Source organism: Oryctolagus cuniculus, chromosome 11, assembly GCF_964237555.1.
Source record: "Oryctolagus cuniculus chromosome 11, mOryCun1.1, whole genome shotgun sequence".
Taxonomy (NCBI): domain Eukaryota; kingdom Metazoa; phylum Chordata; class Mammalia; order Lagomorpha; family Leporidae; genus Oryctolagus; species Oryctolagus cuniculus.
Window position 1 is genome coordinate 99,122,062 of NC_091442.1, and position 27,739 is coordinate 99,149,800.

At 36.8% G+C, this 27,739-nt stretch overlaps 1 protein-coding gene across 2 annotated transcripts in view; it reads right to left on the minus strand.

The window, feature by feature from the left end:
* Window positions 1-5,844: 5,844 nt before the first annotated feature.
* The window catches only part of CDK17 (cyclin dependent kinase 17), a 104,654-nt gene continuing 82,759 nt past the window's right edge, over window positions 5,845-27,739 (minus strand). For both annotated transcript variants that reach the window (XM_051845785.2, XM_008256919.4), the window contains exons 6-17: window positions 24,056-24,112; window positions 22,594-22,708; window positions 21,825-21,919; window positions 21,527-21,589; window positions 18,959-19,082; window positions 15,283-15,403; window positions 12,995-13,092; window positions 12,398-12,503; window positions 10,602-10,644; window positions 9,561-9,651; window positions 8,462-8,539; window positions 5,845-7,934 (exon numbers count right to left, since the gene is read on the minus strand). In XM_051845785.2, the coding sequence (XP_051701745.1) occupies window positions 7,897-7,934; window positions 8,462-8,539; window positions 9,561-9,651; window positions 10,602-10,644; window positions 12,398-12,503; window positions 12,995-13,092; window positions 15,283-15,403; window positions 18,959-19,082; window positions 21,527-21,589; window positions 21,825-21,919; window positions 22,594-22,708; window positions 24,056-24,112 (1,029 nt within the window). In that variant the 3' untranslated portion in view covers window positions 5,845-7,896. The remainder of the gene's footprint in view (window positions 7,935-8,461; window positions 8,540-9,560; window positions 9,652-10,601; window positions 10,645-12,397; window positions 12,504-12,994; window positions 13,093-15,282; window positions 15,404-18,958; window positions 19,083-21,526; window positions 21,590-21,824; window positions 21,920-22,593; window positions 22,709-24,055; window positions 24,113-27,739) is intronic.

Consider the following 27,739-nt stretch of genomic DNA (forward strand, 5'->3'; position numbering starts at 1 on the left):
CATAACCCAGTCTGGGTAAGGTGCGGTGTGTGTTAGGGAAGGCTTTCTGGAAGAAATAATTGAATTGAGATCCAAATTGAGACCCAAAGAATGAATGAGTATCAAATAACAGAAGAAAAGGGCAAGCAGGAAAGAGGATGCTTCAATTCGGGTGAGAGAGGAAACACTTGAGGAATTCAGTGAAGAGTATGGTTGGATTTAACTTTACTGAAAAAAGGCCTACAGTTCATCATTGTAAGAGATAGTATTACAGAAATTAAACAATAGAGTCTAAATTCACAGAAGAGGAGAGGGCTTCTGCAACATCAGAGTGATTGGCGTGGAATTCTATGAAAGAGCAAAAGGCCAAGACTGGGCACCAAAAACAATCTTCTAGTAAAATGATGCATGGACATCATCCAGAGATGAGTTACATGACCCACAACAGGACAATATCACCTGTGAATTCACTTGACAGCCTCAGCTGCATAAACTCGAGGGAGAAAGGAAGATGACGAGGACGATGCTGTAAGAATCAAGAGCTACTATCAGTGCAGCTGGAGAAACAGACTTTGTAGCACTACTCACCAGCACTGTTCTAGGAAAGACTTGAGACCTAAGAATCTTGTGTAAATACCAAGTTTGTATCCACTAGATTTCCCTGCTTTCACCGGAGTCCAGTGGAGCCATCCTTTAGTAAACACTCAAGACCACTGATAAATCTGAGCTTTCCTCACCTCCTGAAAAGTTCTGCAAATCATCCAGATGGGTCACCAGCTTTCTTGTACATTATTATTTTTTGGACAGGCAGAGTGGACAGTGAAAGAGAGAGAAAGGTCTTCCTTTGCTGTTGGTTCACCCTTCAATGGCAGCCGCAGCCAGCATGCTGCGGCCGGTGCACTGCGCTGATCCGAAGGCAGGAGCCAGGTGCTTCTCCTGGTCTCCCATGGGATGCAGGGCCCAAGCACTTGGGCCATCCTCCACTGCACTCCCAGGCCACAGCAGAGAGCTGGCCTGGAAGAGGGGCAACCAGGACAGAATCCGGCACCCTGAGTGGGACTAGAACCCTGTGTGCCGGCGCTGCAGGTGGAAGATTAGCCTATTGAGCTGCGGCGCTGGCCTATTATTATTATTATGTTATCTATGCCACTACTGCAGTAGGGCTAAGATGGAAGACAATGGCAGGAGCAGCCATCACAATTCCTATCTAATTTCTGTTCATCTTTCTCAAAAATGCACAACTGTACATCAAACACACCAACTATGCTCAAACAGAGGCTTATTTTATAATCTCTCAAGTGGTAACTTTCTAGAAATGTTGGTTTTAACTAAGTTGAAAATTTCCACTTAGGTAGAAGCCACCAATCAAAAATTCTCTCAATCATCATGGCCAACAATTTAATGTTATTTCCTAATCAAAGCAGCTTTATATTCTTCCTGTTTTTATTTTTAGAAGATTGGTGTCTTAAGCCCCACCACCACCCAGGTTCAGTGATGGAAACTGATTATTAGCTTAGCCAAGAATGATGACAGCTGAGGGACTCTCCTGCCTATGGAAGGATCTGGACTAGAACACTGTAAAGATGAAACCACTGACATTAAGAATAATCAATTCAAAGGTATTTTCTTTGGGGGGGGGATATTTTAAAAACCTATAGTACTGAAAATAACTATAAATACATACAGGAAAGGAAGAAAAGTTGCACTACAAAAAACCCAATTTCATAATAAGGCATTATTATGAAAAGCATATAAAGCAAACAAAACAAATAATTGGCAGAAATAAGTCCTTCCTTACAAGTAATTTAAATAGTCTAAAGTCTCTAGGACAGATTGGTAGAATAGAAATATGATCTGGGCTGGCGCTGTGATGTAGTAGGTTAAGCCTCTGCCTGCAGCATCAGTATTCCATATGGGTGTTGGTTCATGTCCTGGCTGCTCTTCTTCTGATCCAGCTCTCTGTTTATAGTCTGGGAAAGCAATAGAAGATGGCCCAAGTGCTTGAGCCCCTGCACCCACATGGGAGACCTAGAACAAAGTCCTGGCTCCATGGCCTTGGATAGGCCCAGCTCCAGCTGTTTCGACCATTTGGGGAGTGAACTAGCAGGTGGAAAACCTTTCTGTCTGTCCCTCCCTATCTTTCTCTAACTCTGTCTCTCAAATAAATAAAATCTTAAAAAAATATATGAATCATCAATATACAATATGTAAGAGACTCACTTTAGATACACAGACACAAAGAGATTAAAAACAAAAGGGTGGAAAAGGATATTCCAAATAACAGCCAGAAGAAACAAGAAGTAGCCATATTTCTGTCAGAGAAAAAGAAACTGTTAAAAAAAAGTTATAGGGCATGCAGGGACATTATATATGTAAAAAGTCCACTCCATGGCCATGAGATACATGTACCCAACTATAGAGCCCTAAAACATATGAAGTAAACACTGACAAACCTAAAGAAAAATTACAAATTTTCAATAGAAAAACTACATAGATCAATTAAAAACAGAAAAATTGAACATTCTAAACCAATTAGAGACAACAGACATGTCAAACTCTCCACCTACCTCCTTTCTTAGAATGAGATAATCTTGTGTGCACATGAAACTGTTTCCTGAATAAATCCTATGAGGGTACTTTGGGAAGCTTATGGAAAATGAAATTAAAAGTTGTTTATTTTGGTGCAACAGAATACAATGATGGTATTCAACATAAGAAACGATGTAAGAAAATCAACCAATGCAATATATATTAACAGCATGAAGATAAATCACAAATAATTCAACTGATGTGGAAACATAGCTTAACAAAATTCACCTTTCAGGGTAAAGTCACTCAATAAACCAATGCTAGAAGGAACTTCATTAATATAAAGTCACACATGAAAAACTCACAGCTGGGGGCCAGTGTTGTGCCACAGTGAGCTGAACTGAGCTGCTGCCAACACCCCATATTGGAGCCCTGATTCAAGTCCTGGCTTCTCTGCTTCCAATTCAGCTCCCTGCCCAATGCACCTGGGAAGGAGGAAAAGACGGCCCAAGTACCTGGGCCCTTGACATCCACATGGGAGACCTAGATGGAGCTCCAGGCTCCTGGATTCTGGCTTCTGCCTAGACCAGCCCTGGCTGTTGCAGCCATTTGAGGAGTCAACCAATGGATAAATAAACAAATAAACAAATAAAGTACATCTTTAAAAAAGAAAAACCCACAGCACATACCATATTCAACAGTGGAAGACTGAAAGCTTTCCCTCTAAAGTCAGAAACAAGAGGAAGCCTACTTTACAATTTCTATTCAACATTTATTTTCCTGGAAATTCTAGTCAGAATAATTAGGCAAGCTACCACAGTACTCAAAACATTGTGGTACTGTCTTTATGGATAGATATATAGATGCACAGACTGATGGATCACAACTGAGAACACAGAAATAAATCCTCACATTTATGATCAACTGATTTTTGACAAGGGTGTCATATCTTTCTAGGAGGGAAGATAAATCTTTCCAACAAATGGTGCTGGAAAAACAGGCACAGGTAAAAGAATGAAGGTAGACTTTACCTTATACAATATGTAAAAATTAAGTCAAAATTGATTAAGGCCCTAAATCAAAGAGCTAAAACTATAAAACTCCTAAAATGGGTAAAGTAGGAACTGGCATTGTGGCATAACAGGTTTAGCTGGTTTGAGTCCAAGCTGCTCCACTTCCTTATTTTTTTTTTAAAGATTTATTTTAAATATTTGAAAGAGTTACAGAGAGAGGTAGAGACAGAGAGAGGTCTTCCATCTGCTGGTCCACTCCCCAGAAGGCCGCAATGGCTGGAGCTGCGCTGATCCAAAGCCAGGAGCCAGGAGCTTCCTTTGGGTCTCCCATGAGGGTGCAGGGGCCCAAGGACTTGGGCCATTTTCTATTGCTTTCCCAGGCCATAACAGAGAGCTGGATCGGACGAGGAGCAGCCAGGACCAGAACTGACACCCACATGGGATGCTGGTGCTTCAGGCCAGGGCTTTAACCTGCTTTGCCACAGCGCCGACCCCAGCTACTCCACTTCCAATCCAGCTCCCTGCTAATGTTGACTAGGAAAGAAGCAGCAGAAGGCCCAAGTGGCTGGGCCCCTGCACCCACATCGGAGACCCAGATAAAGGTCCTGGCTCCTGGATTTGGCCTGGCCCACCCAGAGTTGTTGCAGCCATTTGGGGAGTGAACCAGCAGATGAATATCTGTCTCTCCCTCTCTCTCTCTGAAACTGTGCCTCTAATATAAATAAATAAATATATTTTTTTAAAAAAAGAAACACTGTAAACTATATAAAAAAGTATATGAACAGACATGTCTCTAGAGTAAATATATAAATGGCAAAAAAAAAAAAAAAACCAAACATGAAAAGACGCCCAACATTACTAATCATTAGGTAAAGACAAATCAAAGCTACAAGGAGATACCACTTCCCTTCTATTAAAATGGATATAGCAGTAGAAAAAGGAAAATGGGTACTGGTGAGGATATAGTAATAGAAAAGGGAAACTGGGTATTGGTGAGGATGAGGAAACATTTGAATTCTCGCGCACTACTACAGGGAATGTAAAACAACTGCTGTGGGAAACAATTTGATGGTTCCTCATGAAGCTAAATACAGAATTATCACATGACTTTACAATTCCACTCTTTACAGTTAAAAGAATTGAAAACAGGAACTCAACAGATATGTCTACAACCATGTTCACAGCAGTTTTTTTTTTTTTTTTTTTTTTTTTGGATAGGCAGAGTTAGACAGTGAGAGAGAGAGACAGAGAAAGTGAGTTATAGACAGTGAGAGAAAGACAGAGAGAAAGGTCTTCCTTCTGTTGGTTCACCCCCCAAATGGCCGCCACGGCCAGTGCTGTGTGCCGATCCAAAGCCAGGAGCCGAGTGCTTCCTCCCAGTCTCCCATGTGGGTGCAGGAACCCAAACACTTGGGCCATCCTCCACTGCCCTCCTGGGCCACAGCAGAGAGCTGGACTGGAAGAGGAGCAACTGGGACTAGTACCCAGCGCCCCAACCGGGACTAGAACCCGGGGTGCCGGCGCTGCAGGCAGAGGATTAGCCTAGTGAGCCACAGTGCTGGCCAACAGCAGTCTTACTTACAACAGCTAAAACAGGGAGGGAGGGACCCCAGTGACCCTCAACTGAAGAATGGATAAACAAAATATATATATTTATAATACATTATTATTTAGCCATGAGAAGAAATGAAGTTCTGGTAAATGCCAAAAATGGATGAACCATCAGAATACTATGCTAAACTAAATTAAATAAGTGAAACACAAAAAGGACAAATACGGTATAATTCCATTTATAAAAAATATCAAAAACAGATTCCACAGAGACAGGAAGTAGATTAGAGGTTATCAGGAGCCGGGTGGGGAGACTAAATAGGGAATTATTTCTTAGTAAGTTTGAAGTGATGGGCAATTCTGGAATGGTGGTAATTATCATACAACTTTGTTAATATAATTAACACCACTGAATTCTGTACTTACAAGTAGGTAACATTTTATGTTGCATATATCTTAACACAACTTAAAAAAAGGTAAAGAAAATCCACATGAATTATCTTGAATCTAAAAGATAACCACAGCATGTTAATAACTAATTAGTCTTTTGACTCTAAACTGATAAGGGAGCCAACAGTGTGCAGCTGCTCTACAGACCAGGAGTGACACATTCAAAATAAAAGAAATACCTTCTCTTACCTTAAGAACCTTGTCAGTTTAAGAGGAACCATAAGTGGTCAAGGTTCAAAATTTCTGAGTTTCAACTGTCTTCACTTCAGAGTTTTCAGGATCTGAATGGTGCTCAATTATCAAACAAAACAAAATACATTCATTTGCCTGCCAAATTTCTTAATAAAATGAATACCTCAGAACCTCCCAAGGAAGAATTTTATGTAACAACTGGATATACTTCTTCACCTTTTATATTCAAGAATCACACTTAGAATAACTAACTATATGCCAAGTTTGCAACAAATCAAATCTTTACAATATGAAATACTAAGTTTGATACTTTGTAACTAAGAGTGCTATCCTGTAAAATTACAGCAGAGATTAATAAACGGTCAGCAAAAATACAAAGCATCACTTTTGGCACAGTGAGACAGTGCTATTTTAAGAATGACCCATTAAAAAAAAATTCCACTACTCAGTTTTCTTCCCTAAGAAAGAAGTGTGACTCAACAAAACCACATTTTAACAACATGGAGATTTTGTTATTATAAATTTCAAAACAAAATGGAGGAATTTTCACATAATATTTATAACCTTCAAAGTACAATATTAATACATGTCTGTCAGTTAGAAATAACAGCAGTTTGTTAGGCTACAGGGTTTAACATAAAACCAACTTACAAATGTGAAAAGCAGTAGTGGTCCAATATTCACCATTACAACATGAGTCTGTTTCTTCCAGAACATTTTTTTTAAAATTAAAACTTCAGTATCATGAAAATATTAAAATAACACCCCCAAACATGCCACAATCACTATTCACAAATAAAGTTAAAATGAAATATACAAAAATTCACTTAATACTGTTAAATAACAATAAACTACAAGATTTCCTGAACAGAAATGGTAGGACCCCTGAATGTTTTACAGTGAATGCCAGGAAAAAAAATTAAGTTATGACTATTTTCATGATATAAGGCAAAAATTTACATGACCATTTCAAAATATACCAAGTAAGATTTATAGTTTATAAGATGCACTAAACAAATAGTCCTTAAAAGTGAACACAAATGCTTTTAAAACACTGTTTCCAACACCAAAGTGTTTATGATGTTCTCTTAAAACTAATATTTAGTATCTCTAGTAAACAGATAATACCTACAATGCTTTAAAGCAGTCCTCTAAGTTCTCATTTCTTTCATTTGCAATTTATCATGGCTCATTCAAGGACATATTACAGCTTTAAGCTGATTCCAAGTGAATGTTACAGAAATACACACAGCCCCCAAATGAAAGAAACTGTTCCCCAATGAAGGATCATCCTTTCTAATAAAAAAAGAAATGTATTTAAAACAAATAAAAGCAGGACCTTTTATGCTTGAATTGACTTATATGGCTAAATTTTAACTAAATTAAAGGACAAGGTAAAATAGATGAGTGTATTAGTATACAGATATCCAGTAATATACAGCAGACATTTCTAAAATGAGGAATAATAGGTAAAAATGAGCGATTTTGGTGCTTTATTAGTCTAATGTGAAATCTCCAAAATGTCAGATGTTCACTTTCTTGAATCAAATTCTGCATCACATACTTTCCTAGACATAATGTGTTTATCAATCTCTTAGCTACTCTTTATTAATGTTCAATAAGAAATTATACAGCATGAACTTAGAGTGTTCAAGATGGCTCACTTATTTTACTGTTAAGCAAAGCTAATTTACATTCCAGGAAACACTGCAGTTTAATTTTAAAAACAAACAAACAAACAAACAAACAAACAATGCAGCAGTAAAACAATTCGTGAGGAAAAACATATGCATTCACATATAATAAAGCCACTGCAACTTCAGGCATCCAACTATTGTGTTAAACAGACAGTAGTTACTTAGCAGCAATGATTCCGCAATAAATAATGCACTGTGTTTCTCAGTCCTGCACAAAAATTGCAGCTACAGTTACATCAATAGCTGTAACCTACTGGCTCTAATGGCAGAGAAGACCTGAAAACTGACTGTACAAAAACATTGTCACACTGTGACAACAAATATAAAAACAATCTGTAGGTCTGAAATAAAAAGACTCCACTGCGAAGAGGACAGTGTAGACAAACGGAGATTCCAAGTTCACCAAAAGAAATAATTGCCTTCAGATCTGAGTCCTTGATTGATAAGAAAGGCTGGGGGCTGGGCTTGAAACCATGTTATCAGACTTAAAAGAGCATGCTCTGTCTTCTGTTCTTCCCATGTCCTAAAATATAAAGTCATTTTATGAGGCAGTTCAAGGTTCAGTTTTATCCCACATACAGTATTTGGTGACTCTAGGAAGCTAATGTTCCCACCAGCAAAAGCTGATATTCCACCGTAAGAATGATCAGCACTTTCTTAAAGGGCCCTTTTGTTGATGGGGTCAGTCTACAGCTTCTGTGCTTCGAAGTGAAGAGCCTGATGACTAGAGAAGCACAAGATGTGTCTTCTGCCTCAGGTACCACGGATGGCGCGTGCAGATCAAGCCAGGTGACTTGCAAAAGGTCTTTGTGCCATCTGCAGCTTTCAGTATCCCTGACTTGACTGAGTCAGATTCCTCTCTGAAGGTTTACTGAGCTGCCCACATCATACAGAAAAGTGAGGACGTGCAATGCTAAACAGACACAGTTGTGGAATGCACTGTACATTGGTTTGTACATCAATAATTTTACTGATCAATTTATAAACCAAAAGCTTGGTTCCATACAAAAATTCATGATCGACACGTGAAATGGTTTATGACAAACACACCTGTCTCTGGATAAGAAGAATTTCGAAAACCCGGGTCCTTTTGCAACTGAATCTCTTTCAAACTGAATATTGATACACCTAAAATGCAAAATTTTGGACACAAATTATCCGATGAAGGTCTAACATTATTTAAAACAAATACAACCTAACTAAAGAAAGATGTTTAAAAAGCATATGCTGATTCAACACAGAACATTTACTACACGTATAAGGTTGTAGTCCTGCTGTAAGATTTTTCCTTTTCTGTTTTGAGGAGAAAACCAAGCAGTGGAGGATTAGCCTAGTGAGCCATGGCGCCGGCCCAGAAATCCACTTTTAACAACTCTGAATCGAATCCAGATTGGGTCTAAGGACAATGGCTGTCATGAGGTAGTATGTACCAACCTAAGTCTAATAAGAGTGATGACCTCTGCCTAGGTGCTACTGATTTCTTATACAGTAGTGGCAATGTGTTCACTGTGACAAGAAATAAAGCAAAGAAACCAAACATAAAGGCTTCAAAAAGTTTGTGGAAATGCATTTTATGAAGTAACTATGCATATATTTCAAAATTTTTTTGCATCAAAATAAGTATCTTTCAATTCTATTCTCTATGAATTTTTTAATGCACCCTCTTTAAGAAATTCTGATGGGGGCTGGCATTGTGGTGCAGTGGGTAAGACTGTATTCCTTTGACAACAGCATCTCATATGAACAACATTTTTGAGTCCCAGCCGCTCTACTTCCAATCCAACTCCCTGCTAATGTATCTGGAAAAGCAGTGGAAGATGGTCTGAGTTCCTGGGCCCCGGCCACACGCATGGGACACCCAGATGGAGTTCCTGGCTCCTGGCTTTAGCCTGACCCAGCCCAGCCATGGGGGCTATTTGGGGAATGAACCAGCAGATGCAAGATTCTGCCTGTGTCTTTCTGTCTCTCTCATCTTTCAAATAAATAAATAAATCTAAAAAAAAAAAAAAAGGAGAGAGAAATTCTAATCAAAATTACAGAAAAAAACTCATATTTTAGGCTTAAAAATCAAAAGCACCTGTTCCACCCCAGTCCCTAATCCTAGACAAATGAAAACAAAGGGTGGGGGGAAAATCACAATTTTTCTTACTTTCTGGTAAAGCATGTATTCTTGGTCCCAGACTTCGAAAGTATACATGTTTCATGGCCTCTTCTGCTGAAACCCTTTTCTTGGATTCGTACTGTAAAAAGAAAACAATAGCCTCATTATCATTAATTTTATCTCTAATTATTAAAAAGTAGGGCAAGGGCAACTTAGTACATACAGCTACTTGTTAAAAATCTAGATCACTTAATAACTATTTTTTAAGCACCATTCTAGAGTAATCCAGATATATTCTAATTTGAGCTGCTACTGAGATTATGTAGCAATAATTATTTCAGTTCTACATTTCCAAGATAAGGCTGGATCTTAAATAAAATTGAAAGGGGATTTGACTTTTGGTAGTACTTTTCTTCATGAACTCCAAATGATTGATAGGAATATCTCTTATCTTTATGGAAGTCATTCTTAGTTACCAAATACCCATTTTCCTGCTTTTTTTTGATGACACAACCTAGACTTGCTCAAGGTGTCTATGCTTCCAACTCCAGCAGAATGATTATGAATTACAACTGTTCTAAATTTAGGCTAATTATGACAGTCTGCAATCTCCAGCCTCTCCTACAATTAATTTTCTGGCCAATGAGACTTGGGTTGGTATTTCTGCTAAAGCCTCTACTTTCAAGATATAAGAAGACTAATATGGTTGGTAACACCCTCCTCCTCCTTCTTCTTCCTGCTTTGTACGAAAATATGAATGGTATTTGGAGGTGCAGCATCTTGTAAGGCAATTAAGTATAAGGAAAAGAGAGCATGAATTCCAGAGAACATAGCCTTGACATAGTTGATCTATGCCACCTGACTAGCTCCCATTGTTTTAGGTCATAAGGAGAAACCCAGACACATGAAGACCTAAGGAACCTTTTTTTTTTTTTTTAACTGAAGCATGTGTTTTAAGCCTGCTAGATATGACCATAGGTATCTTATTTGTCATTAGCAATCCTTGAGGGAGGAATTACTAACCTCATTCCACGGATGAGGAAATGTACAAATACCCACTTAGCAATTACAAACTAAGATGTGACTTACCTGAAGAAATTTTGTTATCAACTCAATTCCTTCAGAGTCCAACCTAGAAGCAACAAAAACCAAGTGGCAATTTATTCTCTTTTATTTCAGCTGGTAGAAACTTCTAAGATAAAACTATTCTAAGTGCTTTAATTTGCTAAATGTAAGTGCCCCCAAATTAGTCACTCTTGTTGTCTTCAGACAGACAACTGTTTTGGCCCTAAAACACATTTTGTTTTAAAAGAACAATCCATGAATAACTGGGCTGAAATTGAAATTTACAATATTCAAGAACAAATTAAAATTACAAAATATTTAAGAATCACCATTCTATGCCAAGACAAAGCAACATCTATCATAAGGAAAACTTCAGAACTGCATCAATTTTCAGTATTCCACTCAAGGCAAGCATCCAGGAGCATCATCTTCCTATTGTATAGTTGAAAATATAACAATAAAGTGACTCCAAAATGAATCACTTTGGCTCAAGATAAACACAGGGATGAGCCACTCAGCTTTGGGTTTTTTGTTTGTTTGAACTTATGAGGAAGTGAGCAGGTTCACTCCCCAAATGCCCACAATGGCCAGGGCTGGGTGAGGAGCAGAGCCAGGAGTTTAATCCAGCATTCCACATGGTTGGCAGGGACACTGGCTTAATTTACATATGCCTCAACAATTTCATTAATCTGGGCTACAAAACCAAAGATATAGTCAATCTAGTTACAGTGATGAAATGAACAGAAATGGGAGTGAGGATTAGGGATTATTTTAAAGGGATAATGTACTAAAGAGAACACATGGGTTCTATCTTGCACTACACCTTTCACCAGCAAAAGTACAATTATGAATAAAGAAATTTCATCTTCTTGAGTGCTCTGAGAGGCAGCCATGTGGACACTGTGGCCTCGACATTCTCCAGGCTATTCTAATCCTCTGTAGTTTGCCACTCGCACATATCCAGAGTTTCCTAGGTACAGACAAGCTAGGTGCTAAATCAAGTCTTAATGAATCTGTCTTAGAAGAGCTTCAACCTTCTACAACTGAACATTAGCAACAGCAAGCAGTATGATAAAAACAGGACTTATACCACTTTGGAGAGAGACAAAAAAACCCAGTACATGTATTCTTCCTAAGAGAGTCTACTTAAAATGCTATTTGTTGCTAGAGTAATAATAATAGCATCAATTCATAAATACTTTAAAGGAAAAAATTAAAAATGCAGTCAAAAGAGTTAGTCTATCATAATGAAAATGTGACAAAGTCTACAAGACGAAATGACTCAAACTCTAGTGGTAGATTAGATTGATTTGAGCGTAAGACTGAGAACAAACTTTAACTGACCTGCTGATATCTAGAAGATATTTGCTGAGTGATCAGAGTTTATATACTTCTAATACAAAATATATCATTAACATTGGTTAAAACACTTATGAATCATCTTATGTCAGAATGAAGATTTTACTTATAATATTTTCTTAGAGTATTATAAAATATAGAACAATTTTGTAGAAAACAAAACAAATTTCATCATAATCTTTATGATACTGAAAAAGGTACTGATCAGTGTTTCCTTTCTGGAAGAAAGAATTACTTACATAAACTCGAGAATTCTACTACATACATTCTATATTCATTTTATTTACAATTCAGTTCTAATTACATACTTTGGCAATTCTTGGTCAATAAATTATAAAGTTAATCTAACATGATGGAATAAATTAAAAGAGATCATAAAATAATTAAGAATTGTGTGTATATTTTTCCTGAATCTTTACTGTGACTAATGCTTCAAAAGATCGGAAAGAAGGAAAAAATACCTTGGTGCATGGTTAATTAGAGGCTGTGGTTTATATTTTGGAAAGTTGTAGTTCTTGAACTCATCATTTGAAGAAACACCTGGCCAAGTTTCCTGAGATGGAGTTCCTGAATTTAAAAAAATATGTAAGTATACATAAAAATATATTTGTAAGTTATATATGTGAGAACAATTTACATGTACTAGATAATTTAACAATTTCAACTGAAATTGAGATGATAAAAATAGTAAACATACATTGACATTTTTTGGACTATGCAATGATGTCATGATGATTCTGGGCCTTTTTTTCTATCCAGCTGATACCACCTAAGCTAAGAAATATTCCTGGTTGGTGGACTGAAGGTCAATTTTCAACACTATTTCTCTTCTCTGCTCTTCCACAACATCTTTATTGTAAGGATGAAACTCAGTAAATGAACAGAAGTTACCTAATGTATCTATTTTTATAACAACTAAATCAACTGAAATTCTTACACCTAACAGTTATTTACATTAGTCTCTATATCAAATTCTTAAATAGACATTTTTAGAGACAGTCTTATCTAGCTAGTCAACTGTAAGTGCAAAATCACCAGGAAAAGATTTCTTCTGTTACCTAACAGTCGAAAAATTAAGTGCAGTTCGTCTTCCACAGTTGATCCTGGAAATAGAGGTCTTCCAGAAGCCATTTCAAAGAAAATGCAACCAACACCCCTTTAAAATATATCATGGGAAAAAATGAACAATTTACATATTATGAAGCACAAAAATCTTTTCCTAAAGATTGCTTCTCTAGAGAAATTTGCACAAGCCTACCAGCAAACCTCCTGCAGACATTTTTTCAGAACTAATTTGTTAACATTTACTCTGTCTCAACTTCCATATTGTTATATTCATTTTTTCCCACTTAAAATGTCCAGCTCTGCATGATCCTCCAAGAGTAACACTAACAATAGCTAACAGACTGAGTGCTTACACTGTGTGAAAAATTGATTTTTAAGTGTTTGAATTACAATTACTATCTCACTAAATGTTTACATCAGCTATTGTGCAGACTATGGTCTGAAAGGAAGAAGACTGGAAGGAGGAAAACCAACTGAGAATTCCTCCATAGGGAAAAGAAAACAAAGAATTACAAAACAGTTGTAAATGGACCTCTTAGCTTCTATGATAATCTAGGACACAGTAGGCCCAGGTAATGGATAGCCAGGATAGAGAAGCCAGTGATTCAAGATTTTTTTGATGCAAGGAGTAGAAATAGAACATTTAGGTGCAGGATGGTGTGTGTGTGTGTGTGTGTGTGTGTGTGTGTAAAAGAGAATAGTAACAGGTGGGGAGGTTCAGTCAATACATACTGTCATTAAAAGACCCCAATTCAAGCAACTGTATCTAAAATTTAATTTCATATAATAAGTTTCTACAGAAAGTAAATATCATACAGTTGCTAGAAAAATAGTATGAAGCTTCTCAAAAAAATAAAAACAGAATCACTATATTATCTAGCAATTCTTCTCCTTGGAATACACCCAAAGTAACTGAAAGCAGGATCCTGAAGATATATTTGTATACCTGTGTTACAGCAGCATTATTTACAACAGTGAAAAGGTAGAAGCAACCCAATCAATGGGTGAAGGGAAAAAACCGAATGTGGCACATACATCCAATGGAGTGTTATTCAACCTTAAAAAGGAAGGAAAATTTGACACATGCTACAACATGGATAAAATCTTGAAGGTGTTATGCTAAGTAAAATATGCCAGTCACAAAAGGACAAACTATAATTCAACTCATAGGAAGTACCCAGAGTAGCCAAATTCATAGAGACAAAAGTAGAATAGTGATTTGTAGGGACAGGAGAAGGAGGGGGTGAAATAGGGCACATCCCACATGTTTAACACAGTTTCAGTTTTACCAAGATAAAAAATGTTCTGGAGATGGACAGTGAAAATGTTTGCACAACAATGTCGATGTACTTAGTATCAAAATTGTACACTTAAAATTGGGAAAAATCATGTTATGTATATTTTTCCATATTTAAAAAATGAATTAACAAAGAAAAAAATTATATAGAACCAGGTTTTTTCAAGGCAACAACAAAAGTGATATAATAACACTGTATACAGTATAGCCAAGAAATTCAACCACAGTTCAGAGGAAGGACTTGCCACTGGAGGCTGGGGTATATTATGAACAGGACTTAGAAGAAGTTGTGTTTTAAAGGTTGGTAGAAACAAGCCCTAATTAGAGAGGCTGAGTAGAACTGTTACAGAATGGTAGACTAATGTCAAAGTCCAGGGTATTGTTGAGGTATGGTGAGTAGGCCACTTGCTTAAAAGGGAACATTTATACTAAACAACAGTATGAAATAAGTTGGGAAAAGTAATTTAGAGATACCTTATGGAAACTGTACCTTATTCTATAGGCAATGAATAGAGTAGCAACAAAGATGTCTGAGTAGAAAAGTGTCATGACCAAAGTGGTGGCCAAAGCAGTAAGGATATTTTGATTATTTTCAGGTCAACTTTTAAGGCAGGTGGATTTTGATGAATATTAAAAATAATGTTTTAAAATGACTACATAACAAACAACATGAGTGCCTTATACTTATTACTCATTTAATCTTATCTACAGAACTCTAGTTTTTTTTTTACTATTCCCATTTCTTCAAATGAGGAAGCTAAGTATAGACAAGTGATTTGAATAAGGTTATTACAGTTGTAAGTGGCAGAATTGGAATTTAAACACAGGTACTCTAATTCCAGGACAGAACTCTGAATCACTGTTTATATTATGCTTCTTTGAAGTAATACCTCTTTGAAAACCAAATGCCTATCATTATGCTTCTGTGTTAACAGCCACATTCTTTCAAAATTATGAATGGTAATAATATCTGTATATATTTACCACATGTCAATCTGGGTTGAGTACTCCGAGGAACCCAGAAGCACATCAGGTGGCCGGTACCACAGCGTGACAACTTCGTTTGAGTAGGTCTTTGTGGGAACTGACTTGGCTCTAGCTAACCCTTCACAGGGAAAAGAAAACAAAGAATTAAGAAACACATTGGCTTTCTCAGCCTCAAACCTTACCAGGACTCCATTCAAAGGGCTGCATGAGGGCTCCTGTGTAGCTTCCTGAGGCTTCAACAAAACTAGTTTTATGAACTCTGCTGAGTGCATGAAGTTTTGGGTCATCAAATCATTATGTACTAACACTAAATAATAATTCCACAACTAGAGACAAGTTTAACTTTTAAATAGCACTGGATTTAGTGCCTGGGTTCTTTGACCCATGAGTTACAATGCCCAGATAGGTCAATGACACTTAGATCCACATTTTTATTTCTTCTATCTATAAGCTTTTATTATCTTTTAATCAAATTCCAACTTTCATTTGCTACACCATTTTTTTTAATCAAAAATCCTGAAGTTACTGGACCATGATCTAACTGAGTTTTACTGACAATTTCCTTGTAGAAATCCACTTAGAGAAAGTTTCCTTAGAATAATTTTAATGTTATAGTGTATTCTCTTTGCAGCTTTTTAAATCATAAGAATAATATTAGAACAAGAGAGACTTACCACCTTTGGATATTATTAATTGCTATAAACGTTATAAAATGTTTGCTATGCTTTTTCCAACTTAAGAAAGCTGTTGACTACCCAGAAATAAAGCCTGGTAATCACAACTGTATCCTGAGTCATGAACATGAGTAGTTGTTGTTGTTATTATTTTTTTGACAGGCAGAATAGACAGTGAGAGAGGGAGACAGAGAGAAAGGTCTTCCTTTACCGTTGGTTCACCCTCCAAAGGCTGCTGCAGCCGGTGCACTGCAGCCAACGCACTGCGCTGATCCGAAGCCAGGAGCTAGGTACTTCCTCCTGGTCTCTCATGCGGGTGCAGGGCCCAAGGACTTGGGCCATCCTCCACTGCACTCCCAGGCCATAGCAGAGAGCTGGCCTGGAAGAGGAGCAACTGGGACAGAATCCGGCGCCCCGGCCGGCACTAGTACCCGGTGTGCCGGCTCCGCAGGTGGAGGATTAGCCTATTGAGCCGCGGCGCTGGCCATATTATTATTATTATTATAATCATTTATGAAAAATTACATGCTAATCATGGAAAATTTCATGGGCTTTTAAACACTAATCAATTAGAGTATTTAAACTCTCAGAATGGTGAATATAAAATATTCATAGATATTCTACCAAGTTCCTTCAACATAAGTTTTACTTTCTAGAAGCAAAAAGAGCTTGCAATTTTATTTTTCAAAATCCTTTAAAAATAGATAAGTAAAAAAAATTACTTATTCATTAAAACAGCACACAGATACTACATAAGTAATATTTTATGAAAAAATATTTTTTTCAAAATAAAAATTAGTAAGAATGATTTTATCTTATATTTGTTTTTAAGAACACTATATTATTGGAAAGGCAGAGGACAAACAGAAAGGGAGGGAGAGAACAAAGAGAATTCCCATTTGTTGGTTCACCCTCTACCCCCACCAAAATACCTACAACAGCTGGGACTGGATCAGGCCACTAGGAACTCAGTCTGGGTCTCCCATTGGGTAGCATATACCCAACTACTCCAGCCAACACCTGCTGCCTCTCAGGGTGCACAGGAAAATGGAATAGCGTGGAGCCAGGACTCAAATCACACTCTCCTAGGGACATGGGTGTCCCAAGGGGCATCTCAACTGCTGTGCTAAACATCCACCCCTAAATTTTTATGAATCTCTTTAAAATCTATTTTAATAAAAGATGGCTGGATTCCACATTTGCTTTTACATTCAATCTGTTCTGATATGTTGCTCTGATACATATCTATTACGGTTTGAACACGATTGGCTCCCCAAATTCATGCAAATGTTTATAGCTGAAAGTCTTGTTAATGGTTAATAGATTAATAGTTGATGGATTAAGGTGAAAGTTGATTCAGTTATGGTGTCTGAAGTTAAGGCCTTTAGGAAGTGATGGGATAGGATTGGGCTGCTGGGGTGGAGCCCCATGACTGAATCACAATGGCACTATAAGGAGAGACCACAGTGGGTAGAAGAGCATGTTCTCTGTGTCTCTCTGCTTCCTGGCTTGTTAGGTGATCCCCTCTCCTCAAGTGTTCTGCCATTAGGTACCAGACTGATGGAGTCCCTGCTCCTGGAACATGAATCTGAAAACTGTAAGCTGAAATAAATCTTTCGCCCTTCTAAGCAGCTCCTGTTTGGTATTTTAGTTAAAATAATAAAAAAATCTAATATATAATATATGTTATCACAATCTATCAAATACATGTATCACTATATATATTTTATATGTATACATATATATATATATGTATAGAGAGAGAGAGAGAGGAACAAAACTTGTATAAAACTGAGAAGAAGAGAAGCATTTTAACAGCCTTTCTGATCACTGTGAATAGTGTTTTTCAATAATATATTAGCCAGAAAGTAAGCTGTTTCTTAAAGGTAATGTGGTAACTGAAATGTTATCAATGAACTTTTACTTTTGTTATAATAAAATTCATTGGTCTATCTTACACTGCAAATGTATCTTTTACCCATGTATGTATTTTTACCATGTATGTATGACTCTGTAATATCACACATTGGTCATTTGAAAAATACTGGTTCCTAAAAACATTCAAAATGTTTTTAGCATATTAAAAAAAAATTGTTACTAACATCATCAAATCTCATCAGAAAAGCCTCTAGGTATTGGGAAGCAATCAAATTCCAAAGCGACAGATCTAAATTTTTAAAATCCAATTTTTGACTGAAAACTTGAAATTTACTATTGACAAGAAACACTTTTGATTGCTTTCCTTGAAATAACAGGCTGCAACAGGCAGGTGTTTAGCAAAGTGGTTAAGATGCCCCTGGGGACATCTGTATCCCATTTAGAACGAACGCCTGGGTTTGAGTCCCAGCTCCAATTCCTATTCCAGCTTCCTGCTAATACATATCCAGAGAGGTAACAGGTGACGGCCAAGTAGTGGGTCCTTGCCATCCACATGAGACTTTCTTTGAGATAACTACAGTATCTCCGTGTGCAGCAAATGTGTTTTATGTATCTCTTCCACTTCATTACACAAAATACTACAAAGACATGTATTCAACTCAAAGAAACAGATTTAATAAAATTTATGTATTTTACTATCTCACTATCAAGTATCTTTTTAGGTGTAACGGACACTTTTTTCCTACAAATACATAGAGGTGAACAGCACAATGATGCACTTTAGCAGTATTGCCTTGAAACAAGGAACCAGTAGCTCTACTTCTTACTGCTTTGGATCATCAGTGAAAGAAAGCAAATATTGTTTAGTGTAATTTTGATAATATATTTTACTTTGAAGACCCCCTGAATGGTTCTCAAAAGTCCTAGACACTTACGGACTACACCTGAAACCCTGTGCCTCTTAGTCTTTGCCCCAATCAACAAAAATCACCCACCAAAGTTCTGCAAAGTATCTTATTCTCTGGGTTACGGAGAAAATTTCCAAATCCACATAAAAAGTGATGACACATTGTGACAATGGTTGTTCTTTTAAAGTTAACATCCTCTCATATATTTCATACCAAAATCTGCAAGCTTTAATTCTCCTTTTTCATTAATGAGGAGGTTCTGTGGTTTCAAGTCTCGATGTAACACCTTTCTTCTGTGGCAATATGCCAAACCACGTAGAATTTGGTATAGAAACAGCTACAGAAATAAGTAAGTAAATATTAGTCTTACAGGCAATGATACATATTTTGGAATAAACATAAATTATGGTAAGCAAGAAAACAACTTGTGTAGAGTAAAGAAAAAGAAAGTAGTTATATCCCAAACCATAATGCCTTTTTTTTTTTTTTTTTTTTTTTGACAAGCAGAGTGGACAGTGAGAGAGAAAGACACAGAGAGAAAGGTCTTCCTTTACTGTTGGTTCACCCTCCAATGGCCGCAGTGGCTGGTGCGCTGCGGCCGGCGCACGTGCTGATCCGAAGCCAGGAGCCAGGTGCTTTTTTCCTGGTCTCCCATGCGGGTGCAGGGTCCAAGAACTTGGGCCATCCTCCACTGCACTCCCAGGCCACAGCAGAGAGCTGGACTGGAAGAGGAGCAACTGGGACTAGGACCCAGCACCCCAACCTGGACTAGAACCCAGGGTGCCGGCGCTGCTGGTGGAGGATTAGCCTATTGAGCTGTGGCGCCGGCCGGCCTTTTCCTTATATAGTTGTTTTCTGAATTTGAGTTTATTATTCAGTTTGAAGAATCTCACTACTTTTTGGCCTAACAGTATCTATGAAAATCAAATGAAACTTATAATAGTTTATTTCTTACAGAAAATGGCTTGAAATAAACATATTCTCATAAACTTAATGGCCTACTAAAGCTTATAGTTTAATTATAAGATTCTGGCAAAACAACCAAACAGTCCCTGCCACTCACCTCCCTAATAATCCCCCTCAAAAAACTCTGATCTGGGGCAGTTTCTTTAAAATAAGGCACTAGAAATGGTTTTATCAGAAGTCTGAGGCACCAAGAGAATGGTGCTACAAAGTTCTGGCAAATTACTTGCTATAAAAATAACCTAAACTAGCTTCTATCACCCACCTCCTGGGTACTTTACTTTCAGCACCTCCTACTCAGCTTTCAAAATCTGTGATTCAGAGAGCAGCATTAGCACTATAATGCTTTGAATGACTCTGTAAAAAGCAATTCCTATAAGGCTAATGGTAGAGTTTTTGTTGTGAATTTTGGTAAAAAGATGAATATATAAAGTCTCTTGATTCTCTGGGGTTAACAAAAAAGAACCTCAGGTACAGAGAATTCAGAAGTATATCCTCAGTTCACTTGTAGGTGAGAAAAGGCTGAGGAACAGTGAGACTAAGCCAAGGCAGCAGATGAACGATATGCCCAGAATGAATTCTAAGCAGCACAGTCTCTAGGCTCTACATATTTATGTGTTTTGAAAATTCTAAAATTTATATTTCAATATATTCCTGTTACATTTTATATTTGAGAAATATAAAGACAGTTTAAACAAACAACAAAGTGCTTTCTGACTTAAGTTAGTCATGTAGACTTGGCTTCTAAGATAAACACATCTCAAACTTTTATCAAATTATGATAATTAAAGACTATTTTCTTTGAAAATTATTGGTAATATAAAAGTAAGGGAAGAACAAAAGCCACACACAGAAAATATACACAAATTACAATTATATGGTCTTGCAAACAAAATGCAAAATATGATAACAACTCATAGAATGTACATGGAAATACATTTAAAGCACTATTCTGACATTCTTGAAGCAATGTGTTATCCATATGTTCTGAGGTTTCTTTTAGAAACAGAAATTGGCTCTTGTTATCCACTCATTTTTTTTTTTTTTAATCTAAGTTTAAATTCACTACCTACAGAATTAGAAACATCCCAAACACACAGCTAGGACAGCCTATTTCCAGAATAGGTTATCACAAACTGTTGACAAATTTGGATAAGTCTTTGCCAACTAAATCTGAAGTATACCATTCAGGTTAAAGAAATCTACTGTAAGAACATAACTATGTCAGATGCTTTTATCCAGTAACTTTTCAGTTTCATCTGATACCAACTGTTAAACTTTTTATATTACTTGAATATTTATATATAATAACACAACAATTATCTTACTTTTCTTCCTGAGAATATAGATTAGTATTTCCAGCAAAGCATTCTTAATACCTGCAGCTTCCTGCCTTTACCCATTAGACTAATATCCTGAAAAGCTGTTAAATACCATTTTAAGTATAGTAGGGAGGTTGTTATTTAAAGAAAGCCTTTTGCAGAATATACCTATCATTGACTTTAAATGTTTGGATGTTTTAAAGCAGAATATATCTTGAAATGTGTTCTATGTTTAGGAGAATTTGTTGTTATATGAAAGTGAATGTCAGAAGTAATTTCTAAAATACTTTAAAATGAAGCCATTCTACAAAAAGGACAGGTCCTAGGAAAACTAAAGTGTAAATAGAAGTTCTGAGTAAATATATTCAGAGGATTACAATCTATTTAAAATGCCAAGGAGAAAATGCTGAAGAATAATTATGAGGCTAGAATATCTCATTATGTAATGTTGCTGATCTATGTTTTGCACAGGTTTAAAATTACCACTAAAACCTACCTTTACATTATGCATACTCATGATGTTTCCACAATCATCCATATACTGCTTTAGATCTTTATCCTGAAAAGACACAGTACTTTACTATGCAATGCAGAGTTTTCACAATGCATGGCTGATTCACTTATTAGTATTTAATTTTCAAAATTAAGTTGTTTTACAAGGAAAGATATTGTATGCATCTAATTTAGCTAAATATGAACAGCTAAACAAAAATGTCCCTGAGGCTGTTAAAAACTCCAATTTGCTATGCTCTTCTAAAGCAAGATTAAATATTGAATTTTCATTAAATGCTTACCAGATACTCAAAGACCAGAGTCAAGGATTTATCTGTGTGAACAATGTCATGTAAGGTTACTATATTTGCATGTTTTAAATCCTTCAATAGTGAAACTGCAAAACAGAAAATACAACTATTTAGTCTGTGGTAGTCAGTCTTTATAAAAAGCTGAAGTTTAATATATGAAAATTGAATATAATATTCTCTTAAGTTTAAAATAATAATTCACCAGGAAGATGAGTAGAAATGTCAATAGAATGAATAGTAGAAATGTTAATGTCATCATTCTTCTATGGTTCTAGGTTTGATGCTCTCATACTTAAAATTATCTTCAATACTACAATACTCCCCATATCATCTCATTAATTTAGAGATAAAGTGCAAGGTGCCCATTTTTCCTTCCACCATACTAATCAGTTGCCTCAAATCATTTTCTAAATAATCCATTTTCTCTTTAAAATTGAATAATTTAAATGTTTACATTTTTGTTTTCTTGTTATGTTTTTATTTATTTTTAACTATGTTGCCACATTCCCCATGTACCAATATATATAACACTTCCTATATCAAATATTTGTCTATGACAGCGATTTTTAAATGCCTTCAAAATATTTCATTATAAGATATACAATAATACAGTTAATTACTTTCTGTTGTATATTTTGGCTTTGAAAATCAACTCTTTCAAGGTTTAATTATGTCTTATGATCATCTATTATTTCTATATCTGGGCTCTTTTACTTATTATGCAACTTTGGTGTTAAAATGTTCTCTCTATATACTATACCTTCTCTTATAGCTGTACATGGTGCACCTTCTTCATGTTCCAATCGGATCTCTTTTAACGCCACCAAATTTTCTGTCAATTTACTTCTTCCTTTATACACTGTTGCATATGTACCCTATAAAATATATTTTTGAAGGACACATATAAAACATCATGATGGTCCCTCTAATGCAATATAATTAATAGTCCTAAAGTGATTTCTAGTTTCTAAGCATTTGTTAAGTTCCACCTGGCAAAGAAAACTGCACAATGATCAGTCTTGGTTTTTCTTAGAGCAAAGACGGCTTTTGGTTCCATATAAATATCTTCCATACTCATGCAACACTACAGAATGCCTCAACAGTATAAAAACAGAATATTTAATTTACATTTTATACTTTATTTCTGAGTGACAATTGGATCAGTAGTTTTAAAATCAAAAGTGCTTTACTTGCCATGGTATATACATATTGAAAGATATAATTTGAACATATTAATTAAAAATTGAAAATGTAATTAACATACTGTTAAATCATTAAAATTTTACATATGTTTCCAGACTTTTCAAAAAGCATTGCAGAACAGGTGTTTAGTCTAGTGGTTGACAGCCATGTCTTACATTGGAGTTCCTGGGTTCCACTGTACGCCCTGGCTCCCAACTGCAGCTTCCCATCAGTGCAGACCACGGGAGGCAGCAGAGATATCTCAAGTAATTGGGTTCCTACCACCCTCATGGGTGACCTGATTGTCTTTCCAGTTCCTTGCTTTTGCTTTCACTGTAATCCTGACCCTAAACCAGCCCTGACTATTGCAGACATTTTGGGAAGTGAATCAGTAGATGGGAGCTCTGTTTCTCTTTGTTCCTCTCAAATTAAAAAATATTTAAAAATTTTGTTTTTTAAAAACAAGTATGTTCTATAGGAGACCTCTTCTATCATTGCCAGGACGGCCTTCAGAGTTCCCTTCCTACTAACCAACTCTACCAACTCTATTATTTTCTTTGCCCTTTCTTTTTCTGGAAGGCAGGCATTTCTAAGTTGGTAATACTACAAGTTCAAAAAAACCAAGGTCTTAAGAATTTCTTTAACTTTCAATGAAATATGTCTTTATATTTAAAGATAGCATTTTTATTTGTCCAAGGTTTGAATTCATACAATTTCCCATATGACAACACAAACGGTAGCCTGACAAGAGATGAACACTAACAAATAGATGCCTATTTTGTTACCAATACAGCACACTACACTGTGCTTCAATAGAAGATTAGATGGGTACAAAAATACTCATTTCCTCTAAAACTGATGGGATAGTGTCAAATATAGAAATTCTAACTTTCTGTTGCTTTTTCAGAATAAGCCACAATCTTTTATACAATAGTGTTTATGATTTTTATCCTGGTTAGCACAAACTGTAGAATAGTACAGGAATTTACAAGATGAACATGGACAAAAGTGTGTCTTGCATCTTTGAAGTATTTACTTACCTCTCCAAGCTTTTCCAATTTGATGTAGGTTTCCATTTTCCCAAACCCAATTTCTGACTGAAAGCAAACAATTATAAATTTAGTATTTGTTCTTAAAATTTCAATTAATCTCTTCTTCAACTTCTGAAACTTTCCTACTTTACAGTGTCTAAGAATAGAAAAATCTGATTATAATAAAATTGCTGAGCAACTGTCAACTTTTAAAATGTACTCAATGTTAGAACGTTCAAAAGTTCAAAAGCATCAAAGTTCATAATTAAAATTGTTAACCCACCTTTTATATAGATCAGTTAACATTCTGCTATGAAAAACATGCTTTTAGACAACTAAAATTTTAAGACAGTATAAGCATTTTAAGATACAAAGATTTTTCTAAAAGATGACTAGTTAATACTTTTTTTTTTTTTTTTTTGGACAGGCAGAGTGGACAGTGAGAGAGAGAGACAGAGAGAAAGGTCTTCCTTTGCCGTTGGTTCACCCTCCAATGGCCGCCGCGGAAGGCGCGCTGTGGCCGGCGCACCGCGCTGATCCGATGGCAGGAGCCAGGTACCTCTCCTGGTCTCCCATGGGGTGCAGGACCCAGGGACTTGGGCCACCCTCCACTGCACTCCCTGGCCACAGAACCCGGTGTGCCGGCGCAGCTAGGCGGAGGATTAGCCTAGTGAGCCTAGTGAGCCGCGGCGCCGGCCATAGTTAATACTCTTTTTAAGAAAACTGCAAGCCGGTGCCGCGGCTCTCTAGGCTAATCCTCCGCCTTGCGGCGCTGGCACACCGGGTAGTCCCGGTTGCCCCTCTTCCAGGGCAGCTCTCTGCTGTGGCCAGGGAGTGCAGTGGAGGATGGCCCAAGTGCTTGGGCCCTGCACCCCATGGGAGACCAGGAGAAGCACCTGGCTCCTGCCATCAGATCAGCGCGGCGCGGCAGCCATTGGAGGGTGAACCAACGGCAAAGGAAGACCTTTCTCTCTGTCTTTCTCTCTCTCTCACTGTCCACTCTGCCTGTCAAAAAAAATTAAAAAAAAAAAATAAAACTGCAGAATAAAAAAATTTCCTACATTTATTTCCTTTCGCTAATCTCTGAATTCCCTGGGGAGACCTGCAAACAACAAAATACTATTTGTTTCAGGTTCTCAAATAAAAATATAAAATGAAAAAGGAAACTGAAAATCACACTATAGTATGACCAGTAAACAACAAACACCAAAGAAGCATGGTAAGTCTACTTCTAATCTGTGTGTCTTTCTGTCTCTTTCATACACTGCGTTCCCTTCCACGCACAGAGCTTAAAATGTGAGAAAAGTGTTCTCTCAAAACCCTTGCTTTTAAACTTTGGTCTATCTTGTATGGAGTTGATAATTCTTTTCTAGTACAGTTTGGTAGATAGTGGTAAAGGCAGTAACAATCTAACGTAAGATTCTCTTCTTGCTTAGAATGGCTAATACCCTTAAATAAAAGCTAGTGAAAGGAAACACTGTTCTTTTATATATAACTTCAGTTTTCAAAGGGTATAAATTATATTGGTTCATTAAGCACTGTGTTTTAGTCAAATTCTATAGAGTTTCAAATATGTGTTTTTTTTAAGAGTGATTAAATAAAATTTAAATGCTACTTCATGTTGAGACTTGGCATTACTTACCACTTTGGAAAACAGGACCAACTGTTCAAAACTGAATGGTCAAAGTAGCAGAGACTCCTCAAAAGAACAGTTTTTATTCTTTTGTTAACCATTTCTTATATAATGTTAAATGCCATGTGGAAAATTGTACTTAATTTTCCACAATGGTAACAGTACTTAATTCAATTTTGGTAAACTGAAACTCTGGTCATAGGTGGTCCTCCTAAATAACTTCTTACGTTTTTCTATAGGCATATGACATTCTTCATTTAAAAATTAAGAAAATGAGGTCTTAGACCAATCATACACTATGCACATATTGTCTTGTAAGTGACTCAGTATTAAGTCTTTGCTTTCTATGATCAATAACTATACAGGATAACAAAGTGAGACTTCACAGAAAACACCTTCTAAATACAAGTTGTTGTGGGTTGAGCAGGACTTGTTTCCCCAAAACTCTTGCAGATGTTTAAATTCTGATGTCTTAATGTTAATGGTTGATGGAGTAGGGTGGAGATGATCTAATGATAGCATCTGAGAGGTTGGTCGGGTGGGAAGTCTTGAGGTCACTAGGGGCATCCTCTCTGGGGGTGGTTCTCTTAAAAGGGTTGATTATTTGAGTTCAAGTTTTGCCTGTTCTCTCTGCTTATTGGCTCATCATGTGATCATTCCCTCAACCTGTCATGATCAGCCTCCATCAGGGACCGGACTATGGGGCTGCCTAATACTGAAAAGTAACCTCCAAATTGTAGGCTGTAATAAATCTTTTGTTTGGCAAGTTCTTCTTGGGTATTTTAGTTTAAGTAATGGGAAGCAAACTAACACACAAGTGAAGTTTTAAATTTTGGTATGGACACATCCTACTGTCTGGTACATGGCAGCTTGATTCTGAAATAATTGTGTAGTAAAAAGGGGAAATACCATGGTCACAGAAACTATAAAAGAATGACTCTATTCTCTTATATTGATCTCTAGAGTTCAGATGTTTTAAACTCAAATATGGAACTATAGTACTTTTGCTATGAATTTTAAGTCCTGCGTCATCTTTTATGGAGAAAAATATTATATTGAGAACAAGTGGAAACTAGTATGAATACATGAATGCATGTTCTTGAAAAAATATATCAAACTGTCATCATCTGTATCAACAAGAAGCATGCAGGAAAATATGACTGGAAGCTAGATGCCAGGCAAATATTCTCACTGATCCTTTTATTTTAAAGGAATACTAGTACACTTTTTTTTTTTTTTTTTTTTGACAGGCAGAGTGGACAGTGAGAGAGAGAGAAAGACAGAGAGAAAGGTCTTCCTTTGCCGTTGGTTCACCCTCCAATGGCCGCCGCGCTGCGCTGATCTGATGGCAGGAGCCAGGTGCTTCTCCTGGTCTCCTATGGGGTGCAGGGCCCAAGCACTTGGGCCATCCTCCATTGCTGATCCGATGGCAGGAGCCAGGTGCTTCTCCTGGTCTCCCATGGGGTGCAGGGCCCAAGCACTTGGGCCATCCTCCACTGCACTCCCTGGCCACAGCAGAGAGCTGGCCTGGAAGAGGGGCAACCGGGACAGGATCCAGCGCCCCGACTGGGACTAGAACCCGGTGTGCCGGCACCGCAAGGCGGAGGATTAGCCTAGTGAGCTGTGGCGCCGGCCCACTAGTACACTCTTAAAAGCATCAAATACACTTCTGTCCAGTGATGACAATAAAAACATTGAGGTTTGTTTTACAGATTACACAAGTGGCCTGCTTATGCTTATATCATTTAAAGTATATAAGGAATAAACTTGTGATATAGCAAACATATAAACAGTCATTTTTCTAAGAATGAAATTTAATGACATCAGAATATGCTGACCATGTTTTTAGAAAAGTAAAGTGAATATTGTAGAATTATAAATTTATAAGATTGCTCTATAAATTAAATAGTACTACTGAATTTTAACCATACAGGCAAGCAGAGAATGCAGATAAAAGACAGTTACACTAGTGAATTATCTGTCAGATCCTAATTCAAAGAGTAAGGCTTTCCCACCCCACCTATCCATTTTAATGATTTCTAAGGATTTTAGTTTATTTT